This window comes from Triturus cristatus, chromosome 2_2, assembly GCF_964204655.1.
Source record: "Triturus cristatus chromosome 2_2, aTriCri1.1, whole genome shotgun sequence".
In the NCBI taxonomy this organism is placed as follows: domain Eukaryota; kingdom Metazoa; phylum Chordata; class Amphibia; order Caudata; family Salamandridae; genus Triturus; species Triturus cristatus.
The window spans coordinates 462669755-462693840 of NC_140582.1; the positions used below are offsets into that span (position 1 = coordinate 462669755).

The 24086-nt window shown below is 46.2% G+C and overlaps 1 protein-coding gene across 12 annotated transcripts in view; it reads right to left on the reverse strand.

Annotated features, from left to right (window-relative positions):
• BLTP1 (bridge-like lipid transfer protein family member 1) overlaps nucleotides 1–24086 on the reverse strand; it is a 1988102-nt gene that overhangs the window by 1185817 nt on the left and 778199 nt on the right. For all 12 annotated transcript variants that reach the window (XM_085641559.1, XM_085641555.1, XM_085641564.1 and 9 more), the window contains 2 exons: nucleotides 6205–6355; nucleotides 4879–5031 (listed from right to left, as the gene is read on the reverse strand). In XM_085641559.1, coding sequence (XP_085497685.1) covers nucleotides 4879–5031; nucleotides 6205–6355 — 304 coding nt within the window. The remainder of the gene's footprint in view (nucleotides 1–4878; nucleotides 5032–6204; nucleotides 6356–24086) is intronic.

The following is a 24086-nucleotide window of genomic DNA, read 5'->3' on the forward strand; positions in this document are numbered from 1 at the left end:
AAGAATTCAGCTAGGTCGTTACATTGGTCGGTTGATTTCTCCTCGTGAACACTGGGGGGGGAGGTTTAATCAGGGACTGCAGAGTTTGGAAGATTTCCCTAGATTTGGAGGTTGAATTAAGGATTTTGTTCGAGAAGTATTCTGTTTGGGCAGTTTTTATCTGCTCTTTGTAAGTTTTTATTTCTTCCCGATATCGGGTTTTGTCTTCCGTAGCGTAGGTCGCACGCCATTTTCTTTCTGCTTTCCGGCAGTGTCGTTTTTTATCTCTAAGGGCTTCCGTATACCATGGGGCTGTTTTAAGGGGACGTTTAGCCAAGGATTTCTTGAGAGGGAGAATGGTCTCAAGAGAGTGCAGAATCCAGTTTTCGTATTCCTCGTTTGCCAGACAAGGGTCTTCATTATTTAAGGGAGGGTTTTCCACTAGTTTACTTGTCCAATGGTCTACTTGTATCCGCGCCCACGATCTCGCGTATCTAATCGAGGGGGTGGTGGGAATGGGTTTCTCAGTGAACCAGGTGAAGGGCACCAAGGAGTGATCGGTCCATGGGAGGGGAAGAGGGGGGTCGGTTAAAAGTTCTGCGCAATTGCTGAACACTGGGTCCAACAGGTGTCCCTTTGTGTGGGTGGGAGTGTTCACTCGTTGACTGAGTTGTAGTGCGGCCAGGTCGTCAGTTAAGATAGTGGCCGTTACATCTGCTGGAGAGTCAAAGTGTAGATTGAGGTCGCCTATCACGACGAAGTTGGCAGCAGCGCAGATACGGGGTGCTATCGTTGCTGGAAGACTGCTGTGAAAGAGTTTTGGAGGGCCGGGTGGGCGGTATATCAAGGTGCCCGAGAGACAGTGGTTGGGGGAAAACTCCAGCGCAAAAGCTAAGTTTTCACAGTCTGGAATGTTTTCCGTTATGGGCCGGCAGCGATATTGATCTTTTACTATAATTGCAAGTCCTCCCCCTCTGCCATCTGGGCGATCTTGACGAGTTATTTGGTAGCCGCGGGAAGGGCGGCAACCACATCGGGGTCAGAGTCAGACGTTAACCATGTTTCTGTGAGAAACAGTGCGTCTGGCTTACGTTCTTCTAGTAAAAGGGATATTTCCAGCCTGTGTTTGGGGAGGGATCGGCAGTTTAAGAGAAGCATACGGTATTCGTGGCGTGGGAGTTTTCTGTGCCTTGTGGAGAGGGGTGCAGTGCATTTTGGGAGACCCCACTCTACACGTCAAGTTTGCCCCTAGTCGGCCTATCCCGGGGATGGGAATACTACACTGCAGGGGCACTGCGGGCCTGGATAGGCTGTTCGCTCCTCACGGTGCACAGTGGGCGACCTCTTCACCTGTGGCACAGCTTCTTCCCTTCGACCAGCTGGCAGACAAAAGTGGCATTCTGCTGGGGCAGTTTATCCTACACAGACAACTAGCGCACACATTCCGCACCCGTAGAGATCTGTCAGGGGTAAGCCGGAGGTGCACCCAGTGCTCCAGACCATATTAACCATGGGATCGTGGAGGCACCTGATCTTACGGCTGTTCAAAGCCATCGGAGATGTATTCACCACTCTCCTCGCCGCACTACAAAAAAATGGGAGGACTAATTTGGTAGAGTACTACATGACAAAGAGTGGGGCAAACACTGAAGTTCCCAAAGAAGGTCTCCCGCAACTCGCGCTTCAAGAATATACACTTTTTTGTTCTACACAGGGCGTACATAACCCCATTCCAGCTGCCCCTTCCTTCTCAGAGGTGTGGATCTCCTGCCCCCGATGTCAGACCCCAGACCTACTGGCGTCGTACAATACATGACACGCTGCGGGGTTCACGGGACTACCAGGCAGAGAGACATGGGAAGCTTGCTCCCTGGGGATATTCAAACACAGAAAGCAGCATAAGGTACACACAGAAAGCAGCATAAGGTACAGACACAATTCATTGCTCTCACCCTGCTTCTCGTCAAGCGCACACACACACTCACAATGCACTGGTGCTCACCCACGACACCTCCAGTGGAGGCATGAAGAGGGGCGATGTTCAAATGGGACGCTGCGGAGAAGGATGCCTTCCAAAATGAAGCTGTTTGACAAATACGTCGACTACCTATCTCCCCACAATGGACAGCCTTGTTGCTACACTTCTGCAAGGTTCCCAGCAATGACGATCAACCCCCATGAGACAACTAGCTCTTCCACCCCACAGAGGATTACCCTCCACAAGGCCCAGAGGCCCAAGTCCATGCCACACAGCCTACACTCACTGTGTACGTGAAGACCTGCCTCATGCTCCCACACCCAACGCCTCTCTTCGCACAGATAGTATCGCACCTTGTCACACCCGCCACCGCATACCCCCCCCACCTACCCTCAGTTTGTCCCTAGTTTTCGACTGGGCATTCCTATATTGGACAGATCACCAGGGACAACACTTCGCTGTTGAGCGAAGTAAACTTCTAAAGCAGTTGCACTATACACCTGAGCACAATATATATCAGCTGTTGTCAAAGATCACTCTGCATGTATACATCTCTGTTCTATTACTGCTAATAGCTTGTCACGTAGGATTGCCTCTTCTTCTGTTACTGTGTTTTTACAAAACTAAGAAAGAGTATTTACAAACGAAAATACGAGAACAACTTCAAATACGTGAGCTAAGGATGTATGCTTTACTAAAACCGTGTGTATTATTTTAACCAAATTACAATGTTGCTCCATTTAATAAAATAATCTAGGCCATATACTGGGTACAGATGACAACTGACTTGCCTCTTAGTTCACTAATGGTATTGTCGTCAGGGCTGGGGAGGAAAATGAATATTTCTAGGCTCATGTTTAAAAACTGTTATTTAAAAATTACGTCTAAATGTAATCATATAATCTGATGTATTAAGGTGAAATGCCTCTGCATGCTAAAAAAGAATGAGTTACTTACGTTCAGTAATTATCTTTCTTGTGGATACTTCATCTAACCGCAGATTGCTCAACTTGTAAATATTCACCAGGCGCCAAACAGAATCTGGAATCCTTAAAGTAGTACTCCTAGTGCCAGTAGGTGAAGTCGTGCAGCTCCACGCCAACGTTGCTCTGCTGAGGAAGTGAAGAATGGAGCCCCATGTAAGCACCACCCATGCGCGCTGTCAGGTAAATCTTAAGCTGTCCGTGCCCTCAGATGCACAGCCAATCAGCAGATTTGCATAGCCAGTGTGAGGATCTCTAAACTGAGACCTTTTTAGATAGAAATAAGAGTACTGTTCACAGAACAGGTAGGTGGGAGGGTCTGTAAGGAATCTGTGGTTAGATAGAGTAATAAGTAACAATGAAATTGATGCCCATGTACATTACCAGTCATAGGAGGAGGCATTATACCTCATGAATCGAAAAACTTCTTTGAAGAAAAAGAAGTTGAACACATCCAAGTCTAACACTTGATGACAGGAATATGAACAGCATGTGAATATACAGCTACTCATGACACAAAACTTTTTCTTCTGATGGATACTTCTAACCACAGATTCCACACTTTGTCAATAGATACCATAGCAGTACCTCCCCAGGAGGTCTGTGAACTGGGATCCTCTTGATGGACCTGACTGCAGAGTTAGCAGTGCTTTGTGAACGCATGTATGGATGCCCACTTAACTGTCCGAAAAATGTCCAGGACAGGCACACCATGCGCCAAAGTATGGCAGTCGCCCTAGCTCTAATCGAACAAGTCAGTAAGACTTCTGAGGGCTGTTTCATAGAAGGTGTGTAGAAGATCTTGATGCAGAGAAACATCCATTGGGAGATGGTACGCGTTTGCACTACCTTGCCCATCTTTGCCCTGGAAAACCCCACAGAGAGCTGATCGGCCACCTATGTTCTTTGGTGCAATCTATGTAAAACTTAGTGCCCTATTTTGGTTCAAACGATGGAGGCTCTTTTCCTCTTAAGATGGATGAGATGGAGCAAAAAATGCTGGGAAGGTAATAGCCTGTCTGACATGAAATAGCATCAGAACTTTCGGCGGAAAAAAAAGCTTGGGTACTCAACACCAACTTATCTGGAAAGATTGTTGAATAACTTGGGTCAACAGAAAGAGACTCCCACAGTTGCACCACAAAGGGCTTTTCTGGAAACAAATGCTTTAAACCTTTCAAAAGTCTCACCACAACAGCTAAGTTAACTAGAGAAGGATAATCCGGCAACCACAAAAGAGCCAAATGAGTATACAATTAGCCTTTAATAGTGCCCAAAACAAGTCCTTGTTAGAAAGAAAGCAAACAATAAAGCTTCAGATGACTTCGCTCGCAGTGGGTCAACTTGGTGGGTGCTGTATCAAACCACAAATTTGTCTCATCAACTGTCGTCCTTTGTGAACCTCTGTGCTTCTGGTCCCGTGAAGGCTTTGGCAGGTATGTTCTGATAGGCTATCTAGGCTCCAGAGTAGGAGGATCCAAATATTACATACATCAGTATTAGAGTCGTAAATGGACTACTGGTATTTTCAATCCTTACTGGGTTTGCCCCAAGTATTTATCATTTACAGTAAGTAACAGACCAAAACTGTGAAAAAAGGAGAAAATAAAGATAGTTCTTACAATCCCTGCGACCAACTCTGTTGCATAGAAAAAATTAAGATTACCGGCGAGGAACGCCAATTATTTGGAGTCAAAGGTTAGTGCGTAGATGGCAAAGCGTCTGCAAAATATCTCCATTCTGAATCGGGAAATGAATGGATGAACAGCCTAAACATTTAGCAAAGCGCTAATAAAACACAAAGAGTTGTTAACAGTGCACTAAACCAAGGCATGGTGAATTTCACTATAAAGACGAAAAACAAACCCATGTGAAAATATCATCCAACTCTTCTATTTTCAAATAGTGGGCTCACAGATAAAAGGGTCAGTAACTCACCATGGTAGCATCTTCAATAATGGAGTAATTGGCTTGGTGCAAGTAGTGATGCAGCAGATTACAAAGCAAGCAGGACGGGTTTTCCTGGAGGAAGCGAGCCTGTTTAGTCAGCCTGTTGTATTTACTTCTCAAAGGAAAGTGAAGACTTTTATTCTGAAAGAAAAATATACACAAACAGATTTAGTGCATTCAGTAAAATAAAACACACACAGAGCTAAAAAAATTCCAGCTGGATTATCAGCTGTCCGTTAAGCTTTCAAATTCAACAGTGGTAGGCCCTACAGCCAGGAAACAATGCAAGCATGCCTGTGTTTCTACAAATCCCACCTTAAGTGTGCATAAGTACTTCGTCCCTCTTACAATGCTAATTTGAGAAAGATTTTGGTAAATTATTTCTCAGATTTTTTGTTTCGAAGGAGTTTGTCTACGCCGACTAGTCAATAACAGTCAAAAGGTTACCTTGGTACTCAATAAGATCTGACAACTAAATAGGCCAAAACTGAAAATTATTATTTATCATGCACAGGCCAAAACAAATTATTATTAAAGAAGGTATTTTTTCCCATAAGTCTTTATATGTGCTTTTTCAATAAAATGAAGCAGATATGTTGTCCTGCACGTTAGTGCAATCTCTATGATATTAGGCCACACATGGAGCCACTGAATTGACTTGCTGCGTTTTTAGTTGAGGATTTATGCACATGCCATTACTTATGGGAGTCTCAGCAGCATTTCTAGACTGATTTAGGTTGTTGGCAACTTCTTCCTCCTTCCAAAACAGCTAGTAAAACAAAGCAAAAGTGACGAGTCACACAGGTAGAGGTGAAAGGGTCAAAAACAAAGAAGTGAAATGAATTGTACTGTAGAAAGAATTATGGATATTAGGATTTCTTAGAGATTAGTGCTCATGCAGGTGTCCTAAAACCCAATGAATGATCAATATTATAAAGATTATATCTAACTACGAGCACTCAAGCCTGTCTGTTTACACCTGCTTTTTCTCCCTCGCCCTTCCCATAAAGGAGGGTGCTTTTCACAAAGTGATTTTTTCAGACGGGGCCCTATAGGCAGAAATATTAAGAAAAATAAATTGATAATATTTAGATCTATGTACAAAACTGTTTTTCAATACACGAAGACATTGTTTATAGCAGCTATCAGGATGAAAAATTGCACATAACAGACAATTTGTGTAATTGAAAAATTCTAACTTTCCTTACCACACCATTGCTAACAAATATTGTGCGGAAGTACAACACAGGGAACGCATCACTTCATGCTAAATACAATAGGCTCATTTAGCCTGAGTATCTGTTGTTCACTGACCTCCAAGGCTTCAGTCATAATGCAGCCCATGACAGCACAAATTCTTAAAGTGCCTTCTGTCTCCAATTTATTTAAGGAAGACTTCATCTGATCAACTGGAACAAGCCAAGCACCAACAGCAGGAGTAGCTGTGCTCAGGAGGTTTAAATGTCTGTTTTAAAAAAAAATGTATTAGAATTTTGTGAGTTATAATGAAGCTGTTTGTATTTTTACATTTGTAATGGTACTTACATCACACAAACTTTACTGCAAAGGAACCTGCTTCATGATGATCAGCTGCACAACATAGCAGCACCTACTATCATAATGGACTACGTGCTTTTTTTCTCATTTAGCAAAAGAAGAAATTGAGAGTACAAGATATGAACCTCCAATTATTCTCAGTCATGGTTAACTTACCTTAGAATATTTACTTGAACCTTACAGATACCCTTCAACATTTTTTAATAATAGGAAAGGAGAGAAAACACTAAAATATTTTTGTAGAATGTAATTTCAATCATCAAATCGGTTGAGAAAAAAAAAAGATGGTGGGGGGTGGGACCAACTCACTCTACAATGGAGCCTACAATGGAAGCGACCAGTGCATGAACAAAGATGCATCTTGTGCACTTCCCATCAGTCCTGTATGCTCCCAATACGTTTTGTTATTGAGTCTCTGTTGGTGTGTTTGACAGCTATATCTGGCTTGCCAGCATTCAACTCGTGAGGTTATACTTTGGCCATAGCGGAGGCTGCAGGAAACAACCAGTGTCATCACTGCATGGAACTGTATGGAGCTACATGGAGCTGTACAAAGGTTCGGTGGGCTGGGGAAAGGAAATTATTTAGGGGCAAATAACCCTGATCTTCATAAGATATAAAGCAGGTTCTAGCCTGTACACCTTGTAACTTTTTGAAGTGGGCTTCCTGTTATTTAGGCTACATATTCTATTTGTCCTTTGAGAAAGACACAATTAGACCTTCAATGGTCAGCCAGCAAAATACCACTGTCCACAGTATTAGTCACTTATGTTAAATACATTAAAGAGCAGTGACGAGTAAGTAAAAAACTGTGTCGGAGCATCAATATTTCAAGGTGGTCTGCACTTTGAATGGCTTTAGTCTGTATGAGCCTCATGCCCTGCAATGAGTTACAGACACAGTTTTAAAGTAACATATACCAACATGCCTGAAAAACCCCAGCCCATACCGAAAAAGCCTACACTGAAAAAAAAGTGAATTGTTGAGAAAACTAAAGGGAAATTAAAAGAGGGGAAAAAATCCTTTCCAAACAGCTCCATTTAGCAACCATGAGATACAAATGAAAGGAGTGTCAATAAATATACACGGTCAAATTTTTTTTTTCTTTCGAAAATTACTTCACTGATTTTACTTAAACAATAGACAGATCCCCGATTTTCTTAATGAAATATTCAGAAATTTTTAAAAAAGGATACAGAGAAGCCACACTAATCTGCGTTACAGGAGATGGGGGCTTGGGATTTCCAAACATAAGCGCCCACATTCAAGCAGCCCAGATTCTTCCAGCTTTAGACATGAATTGCAAACCAAATAAGCCATCAGTACAAGAAAAAGCTGCATTTTGTGTGCAAGAGGGTTCTCAAATCCTCCATACGCTCACAGGAAAGAAAGAATACCTATAAACTCTAGACCAGATAGTACTCTCCTTCCCCCACACGATTAGACGCAATGTTTGGGGGGCCCGAACACTTATTGGAAAGGTTGCAGAGAGGGAAGCACATTGCTTCGTGCATGGTGGCCTTGCATCCACACCCAAATGTATTTGAACAAGGTTTTGTCACACATCAGGTCCATAACAGGAATTTCCCTATTGCCTCAAGCGTTATTATTGGAAGACCCAGGAGAAAATAACTTACACTTCACCTCTTCAATGGGGAAGCTAATTTTGCACCTACTGTTGGCAGCCAGACCAGCCATAGTACAGATATGGAAGTTTATGGACAGTGCTTTCGAACAAAATCCGGTGGGGAAAGGCATTGTCCATTGATGTGAGCCCTTCAGGGCCTCTCTCAAGTCACTGACAGCAGTCCTCTTCTCTTCTTCCTCAGGTCCAGCAGTGTTCTGAAGTTGGAGGTGCCTGGCATTTTTTGCTTGGCACTAGTTAGTAGATGGGAATGACTCCTTTACTTCCTCTTTCCATCTTGTCCCATTCCTGAGATACAGTATTAGGATTTTAATCTGTACTCTGGTTTTCTACATAGGACCACTAGCCCTGCCACAATGAAAAATAGCTTTTGGGTGCTAGTGACGGTAAGGATATGTGAACATTACATTTCTACTGTGTCCTACTTTCATATACCATTCGCCATCAATTGTGGGCTAGAAGGCCTACATATCTTTGACTTAAAAGTGAGGTATTGACATTTTAAAAAAGGTTTATTTTGGCAGGTCGAATTGTAGTGCTTACGCTGCTACAGTCAGTATACTGCACTGCCTCTGCAGTGGATGGTGCAATAGGTGCTAAAGTACACTAGTCGCATTTAACATCCAGTCCCTGGGTACATTTGTAACACATTAGCCGTAGATGCCTTACCTTTGAATTTCCCTAGGTGCCAGACTGGATCTGGAAGATTTTTCAGGAGCAGTACCCCTGTGCTGGTAGGTGGCACGACCTTTCTTCGCACCAACATATCCCACGAAGAGTTGGCCGTCCACCAAGAATTCTCAAGTTTGGTCAAAGTAGAATGACAACGCTCTTTTTGGATCCATACGTGGAGTTGCTCCTCTTCCTTAGAGGGATGTGGAGGAGCATAGAAGGTGGGAAAGGTGACAGATTGGCTCAAATAAATGGTGTCACCACTTTTGGCAGGAAAGAGGGCCTAGTGTGAAGCACTAGTTTGTCCGGATAAACAGAGAAGAATGGAGGCTGGAAAGATAAAACCTTCATCTCACTCACCTTCAGGGCAGATGTAATTTGCAACCAGAAAGGCTCTCTTGATGGTGAGCAGCCGGAGAGAACAATTGTGAAGAGGCTCGAAAGGAGCACACGTCAAGAATGTGAGGACCAAATAAAGGCCCCACTGAGGGATAATAAAAGGAGAAGGGGGGAAGATATGTACAAAGCCTTTTAAAAATCTATTTACAATAGGGGACTTAAATAAAGAGGGTTGGTCAGGCAGCCTCAAGATAGCAGAGCAGAAAGATAACCTTTCAAAGTGCCCAAAGCAGAGCCCTGCTGGGCAAGGATAAGAATAAAAAGAAAAATATCAGAAAGTGGGTCAATTAACATTTCTGCACAATATGAGACAAATCGCATCCAACAGCAGGCGTATACTGTCTTGGTGGAGGGAAGCCTGTCTGCCAGAATAACATTGCAGACTTCAGGAGGAAGGTCGAAAGCTATCTACTGCCACCGCTCAATCTCTACGCAAGAAGGCGGAGAGTTGACAGATTCGGTTGCAGGACCCTTCCCTGCTGCTATGACAGAAGATCCTCCCAAAGGGGCAGCCTGATCGAAGGATCGACACTCATGTTCAGAAGCTCAGGATACCAGACTCTCCGTGCCCCATCTGGAGCCCGGTTGTTCCTGATCTTCTGGAGAACTCTGGGCAGTAGTGGTATGGGTGGAAAGGTGTAGAGCTGGCCTGAACTCCAGTCGAGACTAAATGCGTCTCTGACTAAGAGCCGCCTTGGAAACTCCTGCGCGCAAAACTGCTGACATTGCGTGTTCTCGGCAGAGGCAAAGAAATCTAACCAAGGCTCTCTCCAGTGCTGAAAGAGACCTTGTGCTACTTCCGGGTGGAGACGCCATTTGTGATCCACTAGGTATCGACGACTGAGCTTATCCGCTCTGGCATTCAGAGAACGTGCCAGGTGTTAAACCACTAGGGAGAAGCCCTGCTATTCCAGCCATGTCAAGAAATGCAGGGCCTCTTGACAGAAGTCAAGAACCCCTACCCTGCCCTGTTTGTTGCAGTACCACATGGCAGTGGTGATGTCCGTGAACACCTGTACTAACCTTCCCTTGATCGAGGATAGAAAGTATTTTAATGACAGTTGGATTGCACTGAGCTACAGCATGTTGATGTGGAGTCTGGATTCAGCTGGAGACCAGCATCCTCCGATTCCACCTCTCCAAGGAGGCCGCCCAACCCAGGAGTGGCACATCTGTCACTATTTTGAAATCTGGTTGGGGAAGGGAGAGGAGTATGCCTCTGATCCTATCACAGTTTGTTAGCCACCACTGAAGGTCCTTTGCAGTTCCCTTCGAGGTCTAGATCATATCAGAGAGATTCCCCATATGTTGTGCCCACTGGAACTTCAGGTCCCACTGCAGAGCCTGCATGTGCCATCTGGCATTGTCACCATCAGGATGCAGGAGGTCATGAGGTTCAGCAGCCTCAGGGTCAGCCTGACCGAAACCCAGGATAGAGGCGGTAAGAACAGAATCAGAGCCTGAATATCCTGGACTCCTTGTTCGGGAGGCTAGACCCGAAAGAGCATCGTATCCAGAACCGCTCCGATGAAGAGGAGCTTCTGAGAGGGAATCAGGTGCGACTTCTGTATTTGCTGGGGTTCTCCATCAATGTGCCGAAGGTCGGCCGTAGTCTGGAGGTGGGAGACAACTGTCTGGGGTGATCCTGCCTTCAATAGCCAGTTGTCGAGATAGGGGAAGCCAGGAACCCCTGATCTGCGCAGATGAGCTACGACCACCGCCATCACTTTCGTGAACACCCGAGAGGCGCTGGTAAGGCCAAAGGGGAGCACGGTTACTGAAAGTGCTCACGGCCTACCGTAAACCGCAGGTAACGCCGGTGGGCCGGCAACGGGAATATGGAAATATGCGTCCTGCAGATCCAACGCTACCATCCAGTCTCCAGGGTCGAGGGCAAACAAGACCAGAGCCAGAGTTAACATCTTGAACTTCCCCTTCTGGAAGAAGCCATCGACGTTCCAGAGGTCTAAGATAGGACGCAGGCCCTTGTCCTTCTTCGGCACCAGAAAGTAGTGGGAATAACAACTACGACCTACTTCTGGCGCAGGAACGCACTCGATGGCCCCCTTGGCCAAGAAGTCCACAACTTCCTGTTGAAGAAGTGCCAAGTGATCCCCCGACATGCGGTGGCACTGGGGTGGCACGGCTGGAGGGGTAGTCTCGAAGGGGAGGGAGTCGCCCCTTCGGACTATTTGTAAAACCCACCTGTCCGTAGTAATGGTGCGCCAGTGGGGGAGGTGATGGCGAATCCTGCCGCCCACTGGCGTATGATGGGCCTGAAAAAACGGTGTTGGAAGCTTTGGAGGCAGTGGTGGCCGGGGTGGAGGTGGACTGACCTGCCCGCTGGCACCCTGACCCACCTTGGCGGGTCCCACGTCCGCGGCCACGCTGGGACTGTTGCTGCGCAGGCCTGTGGCTCAGAAGCGAACATGTTGGGGCGCCCCTTCCGTGGCCACGAAAGGAGCGAAAGGCAGAAGGCAGAGGAGGGCGAGTGGCAGGAGGGCGAGTGGCCAAAAGGCCCAAGGACTTGGTCGTAGCCTGTGAGTCCTTAAAACACTCCAACGCACTATCCGCCTTGTTGCCAAAAAGGCGAATGCCATCAAAGGGCATGTCCATGAGAGTGTTTTGGACATCCCCTGAGAAGCCAGTAGTCCTCAGCCAGGAATGGCGACGGAGCGCCACTGTTGTGGAAATCGCTCTGCCCAGCGAGTCGGCGGTGTCAAGGCCACATCGAATTGTGAACTTGGCTGTATCTCTCCCTTCAGCAATAGCCTGAGCGAGCACTGTCCGGGCCTCCTCCAGACACTGAGGCAGCACTTTCGCCACCGTATCCCACACAGAGTGGAAATAACAGCCCAAGAGGCATGCGGTGTTCACAGACTGCAGCCCTGAACTGGCGAAAGACAAAATCTTCTTCCCAAACTGTTCCAGTCTCTTGGATTTCCTATCCGGGGGTGCGGTAGGGAAGGCGCTTTGGGACGTGGAGACTTGGACAACCAAGCTCTCAGGGGTGGGGTGTTGGGAGAGGAAAAGGGGGTCGCCTGGGGCCGGGTGATGACGTTGGGCCACGTTCCTATCCACAGGAGCCCCTGTGTTGGGCCTGGACCAGGTGCCCAAAAGAACGTCAGAAAGTGCCTCATTAAAAGGCAGCAGTGGCTCCACAGAGGTAGCCGCCGGCTGAATCACTTCTGTCAGGAGGTTAGTCCTGACGGCCACAGTAGGGAGTTGGAGGTGAAGAGCCTCGGCCGCCCTACGCAACACCACTGCGTAACTGGCACCCTCCTCCGTAGCCACTGTAGGAGTTAGCATGCCAGGGTCAGGAGAGGTGTCAAGATCACTGGCATCCCTGAGCTCCTCTGCCCAGTTCGGGTCATACTCGCACTGAGCTGCGAGAGGGTCCTCGGACCCCTGAATGAATGAATGAAAGAGTTTTTGTATAGCGCGACGTTCACTCCAAGGAGCATCTTGGCGCTTAGCGGAAAGAAAAGGGGCATCTGGTGATGTTTAGAGAGGAAAGGGTGGCTGAGAGAGAACCTTTAAATCAGAGATAGCGCTAGGTGGTCTGTTTTGAGGAGCCTCCTAAAGGTGAGTTCCGTTTGTGTGTGCCTCAGCTGAGTGGGTAGGGCATTCCAGGCTTTTGTCCCTAGTACCGCCATAGTCTTCCCCCCCCGTGTTTTCAATTTGAAATTGGGGACAGTTAGCAGGTTTTCGGATGTGGACCGCAAAATGCGTTTGGTGTTACATGGCTTGATGTTGGATATTCTGGTCCAGTTTCGCTTATGGCTTTGTAAGTAATGGTCAAGATTTTAAAGAGAATCCTTTTGTGGACCAGTAGCCAGTGAAGCGCTTTGAGTGCCGCAGCTGAGGGAGAGTCCCTAGGGAGCTTGAATACCAATCTCGCTGCAGAATTCTGGACCACCTGTAACCTTTTCACAACCATCTTTTTTGTTCCTACAGAGACTGTTGCAGTAGTCCAAGCGAGATAGAATTAGGGCCACTGTCACAGTCTTCCTGGCAGGCAGCGGGAGAAGGTCAAAAAACTTTCGAAGGATTTTTATGGTTTGGAAACACAAGTCTGCAATGGCAAGTGTTTGCTTGTGAAAAGATAGTGTGGGGTCAAATTTTATTCCTAGGTTTTTGACTGTATCAGCTGTTGTGGGTAGGGCATCAGAGTCCGAGGGCCACCATTGGTAGGGTCTAAATTCATTGGACTTTCCAAACAGCATAATTTCTGTTTTGGAGCTATTACATTTAAGGTGATTTAGTTTCATCCAATTCATTACTGCCGTGAGACAGTGAAGGAACTTCTCTTCTACTACTGTGGAGTTTTTGTCAAGAGTGAGGATCAGCTGGGTGTAGTCAGCGTATGGAATCGACTTGATATCGAGAGTAGCTATCAGAGAGAGAAGTGGTGTCATGTAAAGGTTAAACAGGGTAGGGCTCAGGGATGAGCCCTGGGGGACCCCTGATGACAACCACTTCTCTCCTGATTTGTAACTACCCAATGATACAATCTGAAGTCTTTTATCTAGGAAAGATGTAATCCAGGCCAGAGCCTTGTTTTCAATTCCGCTTTGTTCCAATCTGTCTCCCAGGATATCATGAGAGACAGTGTTGAACGCCCCCGATAGGTCCAACAGAATCAGTATTGCCTCCATACCCTGATCCAAGGCAAACTTTAGGGTGTCGGTGGTATGGAGTAGCACTGATTCCGTTGAATGGCCTGGTCTGAAACCTGATTGCTTGGGATGCAGGGTATTGTTTTTTTTGCAGGAAGTCATCAAGTTGGGCATTCACTAGTTTCTCCGCAATTTTACTAAGGCATGGCAGTAGTGAGATGGGTCTGAGGTAGGAAAGAGTAGTGGGGTCGGGAAGTTTCTTTTTTTGATGTGGCTTTACAGCAGCAATTTTCCAGATGTCAGGGATTTTTTGCTAGCCTGAAGGTGGCATTAATGACCTAATTGATGACGGAATTTACTGTGTCTACCAATGCATGTAGAATTTTCGGTGGGCAATGGTCGAAAGGTGAGCCTGACTTACAGGAAAAGATGGCCTGCCTGGACTGTTCTAGATTTATTTATTTAAAACATGTGAGGTCCTTTTCTGTTCCTACCGCTTGGGCTTTGTTGGACTGGGGCGATATGCTGGTAAAATCTTTCTTTAGGTCTTTAATTTTTTTGTCGAAAAACTCAGCAATGTCATCGCATAGGTCCTGTGAAGGAGGGATTTCATGGTCTAGGTTTTTAGGGTTAGTGAAGGATTTCACAATATTAAAAATAGTTTTCTGATTGTCATCTGCCCTGTTTATCAGATTAGCATAGTGCATTTTTTTCTCTATTCTAATTTGTGGTTGGTATGCTCTGAGTGCTGATTTGAAAAGCTTCATATCTTCAACCTCATAGTTTTTCCTCCATTGTTTTTCCGCTTGTCTGCAAAGTCCTTTCAAGGTTTTCAGATCAGGGGTAAACCAAGGGGCTGATTTTTTGTTACTGGTGTTTTTCTTTAGAGGGGTTAGAGTACTGACCATTGACAGCATCCATTCATTGAATAGGTTATTGTCAGTCTCCGGATTTCCGGGGAGGGTAGGTCTGGTGGTTTCTGCCATGCTCTGTAAATTGGGGTTAGAGAGCATGCTATTCCATTTTCGTGTGGGGCCTGATTTGCTGGAATTATTTTTCGTTTGAACATTGTCATAGATGAATTTGAAGGAAATTAACTTATGGCCTGACCAAGTTATTGTGACTGGAGGGGCAACAATTAGATTAGCGGCATTAGTGCATATCCCGTCAAGGGTATGACCTGCCTGGTGTGTGGACCCCTGTGTCTGTTGTATTAATCCCAGTGTTTATGATTGCTCTGAAATTGTTTGTATTGGGAGTGTCGACAGCTTCGAGATGAAGATTAAAATCACCTAGGATTGAAAAGTTTGAGTATCGTACCACAAGGGAGCTTAGGCTTGCTCCCAGGGTATCTTAAAACGTTCCCACTGATCCCGGGGCCTGTTCACGAGAGCCCCTGCGAGCGTGGTGCAGTTGTCTAATTTAAGTTTAAAGCGGAGAGTTTCTGCATCCTTCAGTTCGGTGATATTGGTGACAGAGCATTTCAGATGGTCCTAATAGATTATATACCCCTCCCAGTCCTCCCCTTCCTCGGAAGGCTGATGTACAGGCCTAAAATAAGAAGGCTGGACATAGGAATAGAAATCCCCTATCGGCGTTGGAATCGGCATCGAGCGACGTCATACTGGCTCCTTGTCCACATCGGAGCGGAGACAGGGGACAACATCGCCCGGTGCCACGGGCGACGTTGGAGGTGGTGCCGGTGAGGTCGACGTCGGTGGAGGTGTCACAAGGTCAACCGACATCGACCGGGATCCAGGCCCAGATCTTTGGGGGCTCTGTGGCGCCGAAAGCGATGCCGGAGCCACCGACAGTACAGGGCGAGGACCCCCAGTCGGGTCCACGGGGCCCGAAGGCGTGCCAGCGGGGCTCGACAGCCCAAAAAGGCGGGCCATGGCTGCCAGAAATTCCTGCAGCTGGGCTGGAGTCTTCGACGGACCGGGGAAGGCCGGGTAGGCGGCAACACCGTAGGCTCCGCCGGAGCAGCGGGGGTAGGCACCAGCCGCACCCTCAGCCACGTGACGGGCAAGGGGAAGTCAGTGAGCGATGACGCTTCTTCGACTTCTTGTGATGGTTCGTCTTGCCTGACACCGAGTGCGAAGACTTCGATCCAGATGAACAATGGTGAAGGCTCTGCGACCGGTCCCTCAACCTCCCACGGGACCAGGACCTTGAGCAGCGCGGAGCAGACTGCCGGACTTCAAGCAACTTTCGGGACCGCTTCCGCAAAGTCTTCGGCGCCATGGCCCGGCAGTCGGGGCACGACTTGGGGTCGTGGTTGCGCCCAGGCAGTACAGACACATGCGGTGAGGGTCCGTCACCGACATCATACGATGACAGTTTCCGCAAGACTTTAAGCCGGGCATGCCTACGGCACCAGGAGTCGACCAACTCGACAAAAAGCCTCGAAAAACTAATTAAAAAAATGACTGGGTGTACCGCTCTCTCTGGATCTGCGCTTGCTGGCGTGGAAAAAGAAAGAACTGACGTCAGCTCGCGAGGGCGGCGTCTAAGTAGCTGTCGTGACGTCATCTCGACGACCACGACGCCAACGACGGACGCGGAGCCGCACGACGCCACATTCCGATGCACAGGGTTACTGCTGACGAAAACTATCCGGATCCAGTCTGACGCCTGGGGATAATTCTAAGGTAAGGAATCTATCACTATGTGCTTCTTTCAGATACCCAAAGCACAATCAAGACACTAGCGCAAAATGTCCAAAGAAAACTGGACCAAGAGCCTACAGGAACATCCACCAAACACACCAGGAACCGGATGTCGACACAAAGCTCTTCAATAAATGGATCACCGTCTGCACCAACCACTCCCATCAGAAACAAGACAAACAAATACAAAGAATCACTCATATGGTTCACAAACAAACTCAGGGAGTCCAAGCAAACAGCAAACAACTTGAGAGAAAATGGAGAATCAACAAAAACCCTACTGCAAGATCCACATTAAAAAAACACCTTCATCCTCTACCACCAACTACAAGATGCAAAGAAAAAGACCCTAACTTTCAGAGTCTAAGCCAGATCCAACAATGGAAAATTAACTATTCATCATCGTCAAGGAGTTTTTCAGTCCTGCAGCTGCCAATGACATCATCCCATCCCAAGCACTCTGCAAGAACCACTCAAACTTCTTCAAACAGAAGACTGCCAATATCTACAACTCATTTGACCCACACTAGACAGACATGAACTCCCCTGACAAGCCAGACACCTCCTTCATCAGCAAACAGCAGCTAAGCAACTGGAAGCCCCTCTCAAACGAAGAAACCACCACCCTGATGAATACCATAAACTCAGGAGCCCCCCTCAGACCCATGGCCCCACTTCATATACAACCTTGGAAGAACCATCATCTCCCCCACGCTCACTGCTCTCATCAACATCTCCATAAACACCACCACCTTCCAGTCTTCCTGGAAAAATGCAGAAATCAACGTACTATTAAAGAAACCAAAAGCAGAACCCAGTTCCATCAGCAGCTATAGACCCATCTCGCTCCTGCCTCTTCCAACTAAAGTCATGGAGAAAGCCATAAATATCCAACTTCCACACCACCTAGAACTCCATCAGCTCCTAGACACCTCTCAATTACGCTTTCCCACCAACCACTGTGCTGAGACAGCCTTATGGCATCAGAATCGTCCTTGACCGAGGAGAAACAGCAGCACTCATTCTCCTCGACATATCTGCAGCTTTTGGTATAGTCCACCACGTCACTGAACAGAAGGCTTGGGACCCTCGCGGATATCGTCAGAGCCCACAGCATCAACATAGTATCCTACATCGAAGACACACAGCTCATCCTCTCTCTTACCGATTCAACCAACACCACATAAGTATACTTCACCACCTGCATGAGCAATGTCACTGATGGATTACCAACAACTGCCTCTAGCACAACACCGACAAAACCAAAGTCCTAATCTTTGGTAACAACTCCTCTGGGACGCCTCTAGGTGGCAATCAAAACGTGCCCCCCCCCACCTACCTCTGTGGACCATGCCAAGAACCACTGGATCATCCTGGACACCAACTGCTCCATAATCAGACAGATCAACTCCTTCTCCTCATGATGTTTCCACATCCTTCGAATGCTATGCAAGATTTTCAAGTTCATTCCACTGAACACCAGACGAACGGTCAACTAGGCTCTTATAACAAGTAGATTTGATTAAGGAAACACCCTCTACATTGGAATCCCAGCTCATGTCATTTGCTGACTCCAAACCACCCACAAAGCTGCCGTCAGACTCATCCTGAACATCATGCAAAATAACCACATCTCTCCACACCCCAATAATCTCCACTGGCTCCCAGTCCAGGAAAGATGTAAGTTCAAGCTACTCAACTACGGCTACAAAGCTCTCCAAAACACCGATCCAGCTTACCTCAACTTCTACCAACCCACCAGACACCTTTGATCTGCGTCCCAGGCAAGAGTCACACCTCTCTCGCATCAAGAAGACCAGAAACGGAGGGCACTCCTTCTCATACCTCGCATCCAAGACCTGGTATGACCTCCTGAAACACCTCAGAACCTCCCTCATGGACTTCTGAAGGAACCTCAATACATGGCTCTTGCAGATGAAAAAGCCATGATCTCTTCCTCCATCCCGCAGGTTTCCCCTACTCAGTGTCTGGACCCCCTTACGGGTAATTAGCCGTGCTCAACAAATTCACATTACATAACATGTCGAAATTCTGGTCAAGACATTTGTGACAAGATTACATAAAGTGATCCAATGTTTAGTACATAATTAGGATTTGTACCAGATCATTCATATGAAACAAAATGCGATCATTTTTCCATCTACTCTGGGAAATGCACAATAGCCCAACAGAAGCCCTGGCAGTCTTCTCTGGATGCCGAAAAGGCATTTTACTGTGTTGAATTGAGCTATATTTTCAGGACTGTGGAATTAGATAGTCTGGGACAAGACTATCTCTAAAGTCGGATGGCGTTGATCTAAAACTGTAGAACAAGTCAACTGTGGAGGCCTTAGTTCAGACACATTTTCCACTTCATTCGAAACAAAACAGGGCTGGCCTCTTTCCTCACTCTTCTTCCTTGTGTCGTTTAGAACCTCTGTCAGCAGCATTCCACCAACGCCTCAAATTAAAGGTATAGACACGTGACGCTCTCAAGTGTAATTATTTCTGTACTTAGACATTATACTCATGAAAATCCCTGGCCAGGAGAAATGACACCGCAAGCCCTAATTTCCACAACCAACACCATTTTGGCATTTTCAGGCTATAAAATTAATAGGAGTAAGTGCAAAGCTCAGCCAGTGTCCTGAATCACCACAAAAGACAGCCTAGGACATCATGATATATGCTGGGATCCAAAGGGCCTTGCATACTTTACAAAGGCCTTAAGCAGATTGTGGAAGACACTGCAACCCCTTAATGTCCAAAACATGAAAAGATAGGATATGATGGACCCGATTAGAAATCTCATTGTTCCGCAAAATACAGGTAGTCAAAATGATAATCAATTCCCAATATAATTATATTTTGCAAATCCTCTGCCCTTTTAAATAACCCCCAATCCTGACCCAGCTAGACAAAACATAAAATATTTTGTACAGGGACCCATGCGCAAAACACTGCACATGTGATACATGAATAGGTGTACCTATTGCCACATACTGAACATCCTCCTGTCTGGGTACTACTAGAATGAACAGCATTTAATGACCGGTTTGTCTGACCACTCTATCCTTGCACAAATGACCTCCAACCATAAATCCCAATTCAAAGATCCCAGCCACACAAGCAGTATAGAAATGTGTCAATAGAGAAATGGGGGGGACCCCTTGCTTGACAATTTCGCACCTGTGTAGCACATTATAGGTATTTGAAATGGACAACCTAGCATATACTGGTACCACTGGAAGCAAGCAGGGCTCACTCACAGATCATATGATTTGTATCAACAGACTTCAAACAATGAACTGTGCATGTAAATACCACTTTCAGAATCATCCTGTTGGCAAGACATACAACTATTACACTGTATTTATGGCAGTTTTGAAGGAAGGATAATTGTGATAGCTGTTTCAGAAGAGATGCAGACTGTGCAAAACTAATGGAAAACAATGGCAAATACTTCAGGGAGGCAAAACTAATGTTTTTTAAAATACATTTAAGTACTCCACAGTTGGTACTGCGCATATGTGAACAAACAGTAAACAAATTCCAAGACTACCTAGATGAGTTCTCTAATAATTGCAGGCAATTTCTCACCCAATAATCCAGAATAACCTATTAAAAACTTTCTGGTGGCTCATATGGGATCTAATGGGACAGGAAAGTCAGGAACTTAGTGCAGGATAGACAAGAAGAGCACGTTACTTACCTTCTGTAATGTTTTTTTCTGGTGGATGCCTTATCTAACGGCAGATTTCTCACTTTAAGAATATCCCAAGGCATCAGACAGGATCTGGAAGATACATTGCTACTATACACAGGCAGGTGGCACTGTCCAGCTCCATGCTGACTTTGTTCCGCCAAGGACGTGCAAAACAGAGACGCATATAAGCGCCATCATTGCGCACGGACATCAGTTCCTTTCTTGTCTCTATCCACGCCCTACGAAACAAAGCCCCACAAGTCAGTTGATACCAGTGTGCAGAGCCCTAGATTTAAATGATTTTAGATTGAAACGGCAATCAACCCACAGAATAAGGAGGTGGGAGGGCAGTGAGAAATCTGCAGTCAGATAGAGTATCAACCAGAAAGAGCATTACCAAAGTGAAGTAACTTTTTCTTCTAATGGATAAATCTAATCACAGATTTCTCACCTTTGCAAAAGATACCAAAGCAGTACTGCCCGAGGTCAAGGGCGTAACAAAGGCCCCCGCAACCGCTGCAGTGCGGGGTCCCTGCGATCCAGTGGGTCCCCTCAGTCTGGATCTCTTAGGCCAGGGTCCTGCACTAAGTCAGGAAGGAGGCCCCTCAAGTTTCCTTACGCCACTGGCTGCGGGCTGCCCCTGAATGTAGCTTCAGTTTGTGACTAATATTAATGGGCTTTTCGTGGGGCCAGAGGAATTTGGGAGTACTGCTGTCACTAATACAAATCGTACAGCTATCAAGGAAATATTGTTACATACAAAAGAGGAACTTATAGTAATAACGATGAGTGTGAAAAATTGTGCCATTTCATTGCAAAATGTAATGAAATTAAATCATTAATTTTGTGAAACTGCACTTTTAAAAAAAGTGGTTTGCAGGTATCACACCGATTTCTTTTTTCACACGAGAGCGCACTTTGCATAAAAAGTCTTTAAAGATATCGGCATGAGATTGGTGTAATCAGAACGTGCCCACCGGTGAGGCATTTTTTGCACAAATGAGCCTCCTGTGTGCAAAAAAGTACAAGAAATTGTATACTGACAACTTTTGAGAAATTTTACACAAAACAATTCGGAAATAGTTAAATTATGGCTGCCAAATTCATACATTCACCCAGGCCTCATAGTACATATACCAGACAACTCTCACTTGCTGCAACCAGAGTGAAATTAGTAAAGGGACATGCTCCTGATGGGCACTCTCCAAGTCAGTTCAAGGTTCTCCAAACAGAACCAACCTATGGGTCTACACGGTAGAGGTGTGAGAGCCACTGAATGCTTGAGCCTGGCTCTGGAAAAGCTCGAGATCCTCTTGGAACCTCACTCCCATGACGAGCCAAGCTTACATGTGGCTTCTGCCAGCCACCCATGCAGTAAACTAATCCACCAAGAATTAAGAAAAATTATTAACATTTGATGTGAAACATGAGAGGGAAAAAATAACCATTTAGAGGTTAAATGTCACAACATAAATCAGAAAGCTCAGGATTTTCCCCGGCTCCCTTCTTGACCAAACTCTGTGTTCATAGGCAAATATTTTATGTAATCACTGTGCTTCCTTTTTGCGTTTGAGCACTTTAAAATATGCGATTTTGGGATGTACGCCTACAAGCACCTTTCTTCTTTCTGATTTAAATAGACTATAAGGCTGCTCTGTGTGAAAATCTAGGAAACATACAAGGTGCACATGACAACTGCCTTTTAATACACTAATAGCATTGTTGTCATGGCGAGTGGTGGGAGGGGTATGAATATTTTTAATTTCATGTTTAAAAACAGTTATTTTTAATAAGTGTTTTAATGCAGTGATAAGATCTGATGTACTACATTAAAAAGCTTCTGCAATGCACTGTGTTACATTGTATTTGTTGCACAGGTCACATGCCAAACATTTTCAGGGATCGGCTCATGCATGGGCTCTTAGAGCCAAGCAAGACCCTCAGCTTCAATCTGGCTCGCCTCTCCTTGGTAATTTGTTGGCTTACCCACCTCCACCACACAGCAACCAGCAACTCATGATCTGTGTAATTGTTTCCTAGAATTCTGCTCCCTCTGTCTTCAGTTAGTGAGTCAGAAGTTCTAAAGTGGCCACTTGGTATCAACCGGAAAAGACCTCCCCTCAGTCCCCAGGTCTCTCACTCTCGACTAGAAAGATGGATGTTTCAGAGGCGTAAGGCTGTCTGTCAGCGAGGTCCAACATAGCTCATTCGCAGGGGCAGCCAGCACAGCTCGTGGGTGGCAGGGGGGGGGGGGGGGGGCTGCTTAAAAAACAAACAAAAAAAAACTTACCTTGCCGCCGCGTCCGTCCCGTGTCTCCTTTCCTGCCTGCCTGTGTCCAGCTCCAGGTCGGAACATCAAGCAGGCAGCTAGGCTCCCACCCCTAAGCCAATCACAATGCTGTAATGCAGCATTGTGATTGGTCTGAGTGCCGTGACACGTCACTCAGCCAGTGGCTGTAGGGGTGGGCATGTTCTGTATGCAGGCTGTATTGGGAGTGTGCATGACTGTTTTGGGCAGCCAGACAGGGCCAACCAAACAGTCATTTCGCACAGGAATGTTCGACCACTCCTCCCCTGCAGCTCCGCCCCACCTCCTCACGCACTGCCGCAGCACGAGGAAAAAATTAAATGATAATAACATTCCATTAGAGTCATTTAATTAGGCCTGGGCGGTAAATTCCGTTCAGCTCGCGGAATTTGCAGAATTTGGGTAATTTCGCATTCCACAGAGAACGCGGAATTGCCATAAATTCTGCAATCTTCGGCTTCATGGAATTTTTTGCTTGTTCGCGCTTTCAAAATGCATGTTCGCGAGATATTTCTCCCCGAGCACGCATACAGCATTCGCGGACAAGAATAAAGCACCGCGAACAGGCAGAACAAGCAATTCCGCATGTTCGCGGAACTTTTGCGTGCTCGCAGAGATTGTTTACAGTTTCGAGGAGCTTTGCGTAGCGAGACTACGCAAATTCTGCCCACCCCTAGATTTAATGAAAGACTCTCCAACCCTCTCACTGCACTCACTGTCCCCACACGAGACCAAAGTGAAGTAACTACCCATATTTAATGACCATCGGTGGTTCCCAGCAGTAGAGTTACTAAAGCACTTGCAGCCCCCGCAGTGTGCAGGGCCCCCAGGCTTCCCTCAGAAAAAGTGATAGGTGGTGGACCAGGGATGGCCCCCTCCATGTATGTTGCAGGGGGGCCCCCTCAAGTTTCGTTACGCCACTGCCCGAGGTGGTGGGTTTATGGAATGGCTCAAATCAATAAGTCATGCAGAATCTAACAGACAAAATATATTTTCCCAATGGACTTGACTGTCAAAGCTGTAGTGCGTTGTGAATGTGTGTACTGATGCCCACATTGCAGCCTGACAGATGTCAAGTACAGGCACTCCTCATGCAAGCACAGTGGTAGCAGCCTTAGCCTTGGTGGAGTAGGCCCTTAACACCTCAAGAGGCTGCTCTTGGCTAAGCAGATATTGATGTAAAGTCCTGTACGCTGTGACAGTCATTTCTGCACTGCCTTGCCTTTCAAGACATGTAACGGACAGCTGTGCATGGGTTTGAATGGCGTACACATGAGAAACGTAAGAACTAAATTAAGATCCAACAGTGGCATCACAAGGGGTTTTGGAGGAAATAAAAGGGTCACACCTTTCAACAATCTCATCACAACACGTGATTTTAACAGGTATGTCTTGTCCTGTAAACGTAAAAAGGCAGAAAGGGCCAACAAATAACCTTTAACACCGCTCAATTTAAGTCTTTGCCAGGCCAGAGATAAAACAAACCATAGCAATCCAACAATTTGACCTGCAATGGATTGGTATTGTGGGTTCCACAACAGGCTACAAGCTTGTCCCACCTCCCAGTGTAGACAGAATTCATAGAAGGACGCCTGGCAGCTGAAATGACATCCACAACTGT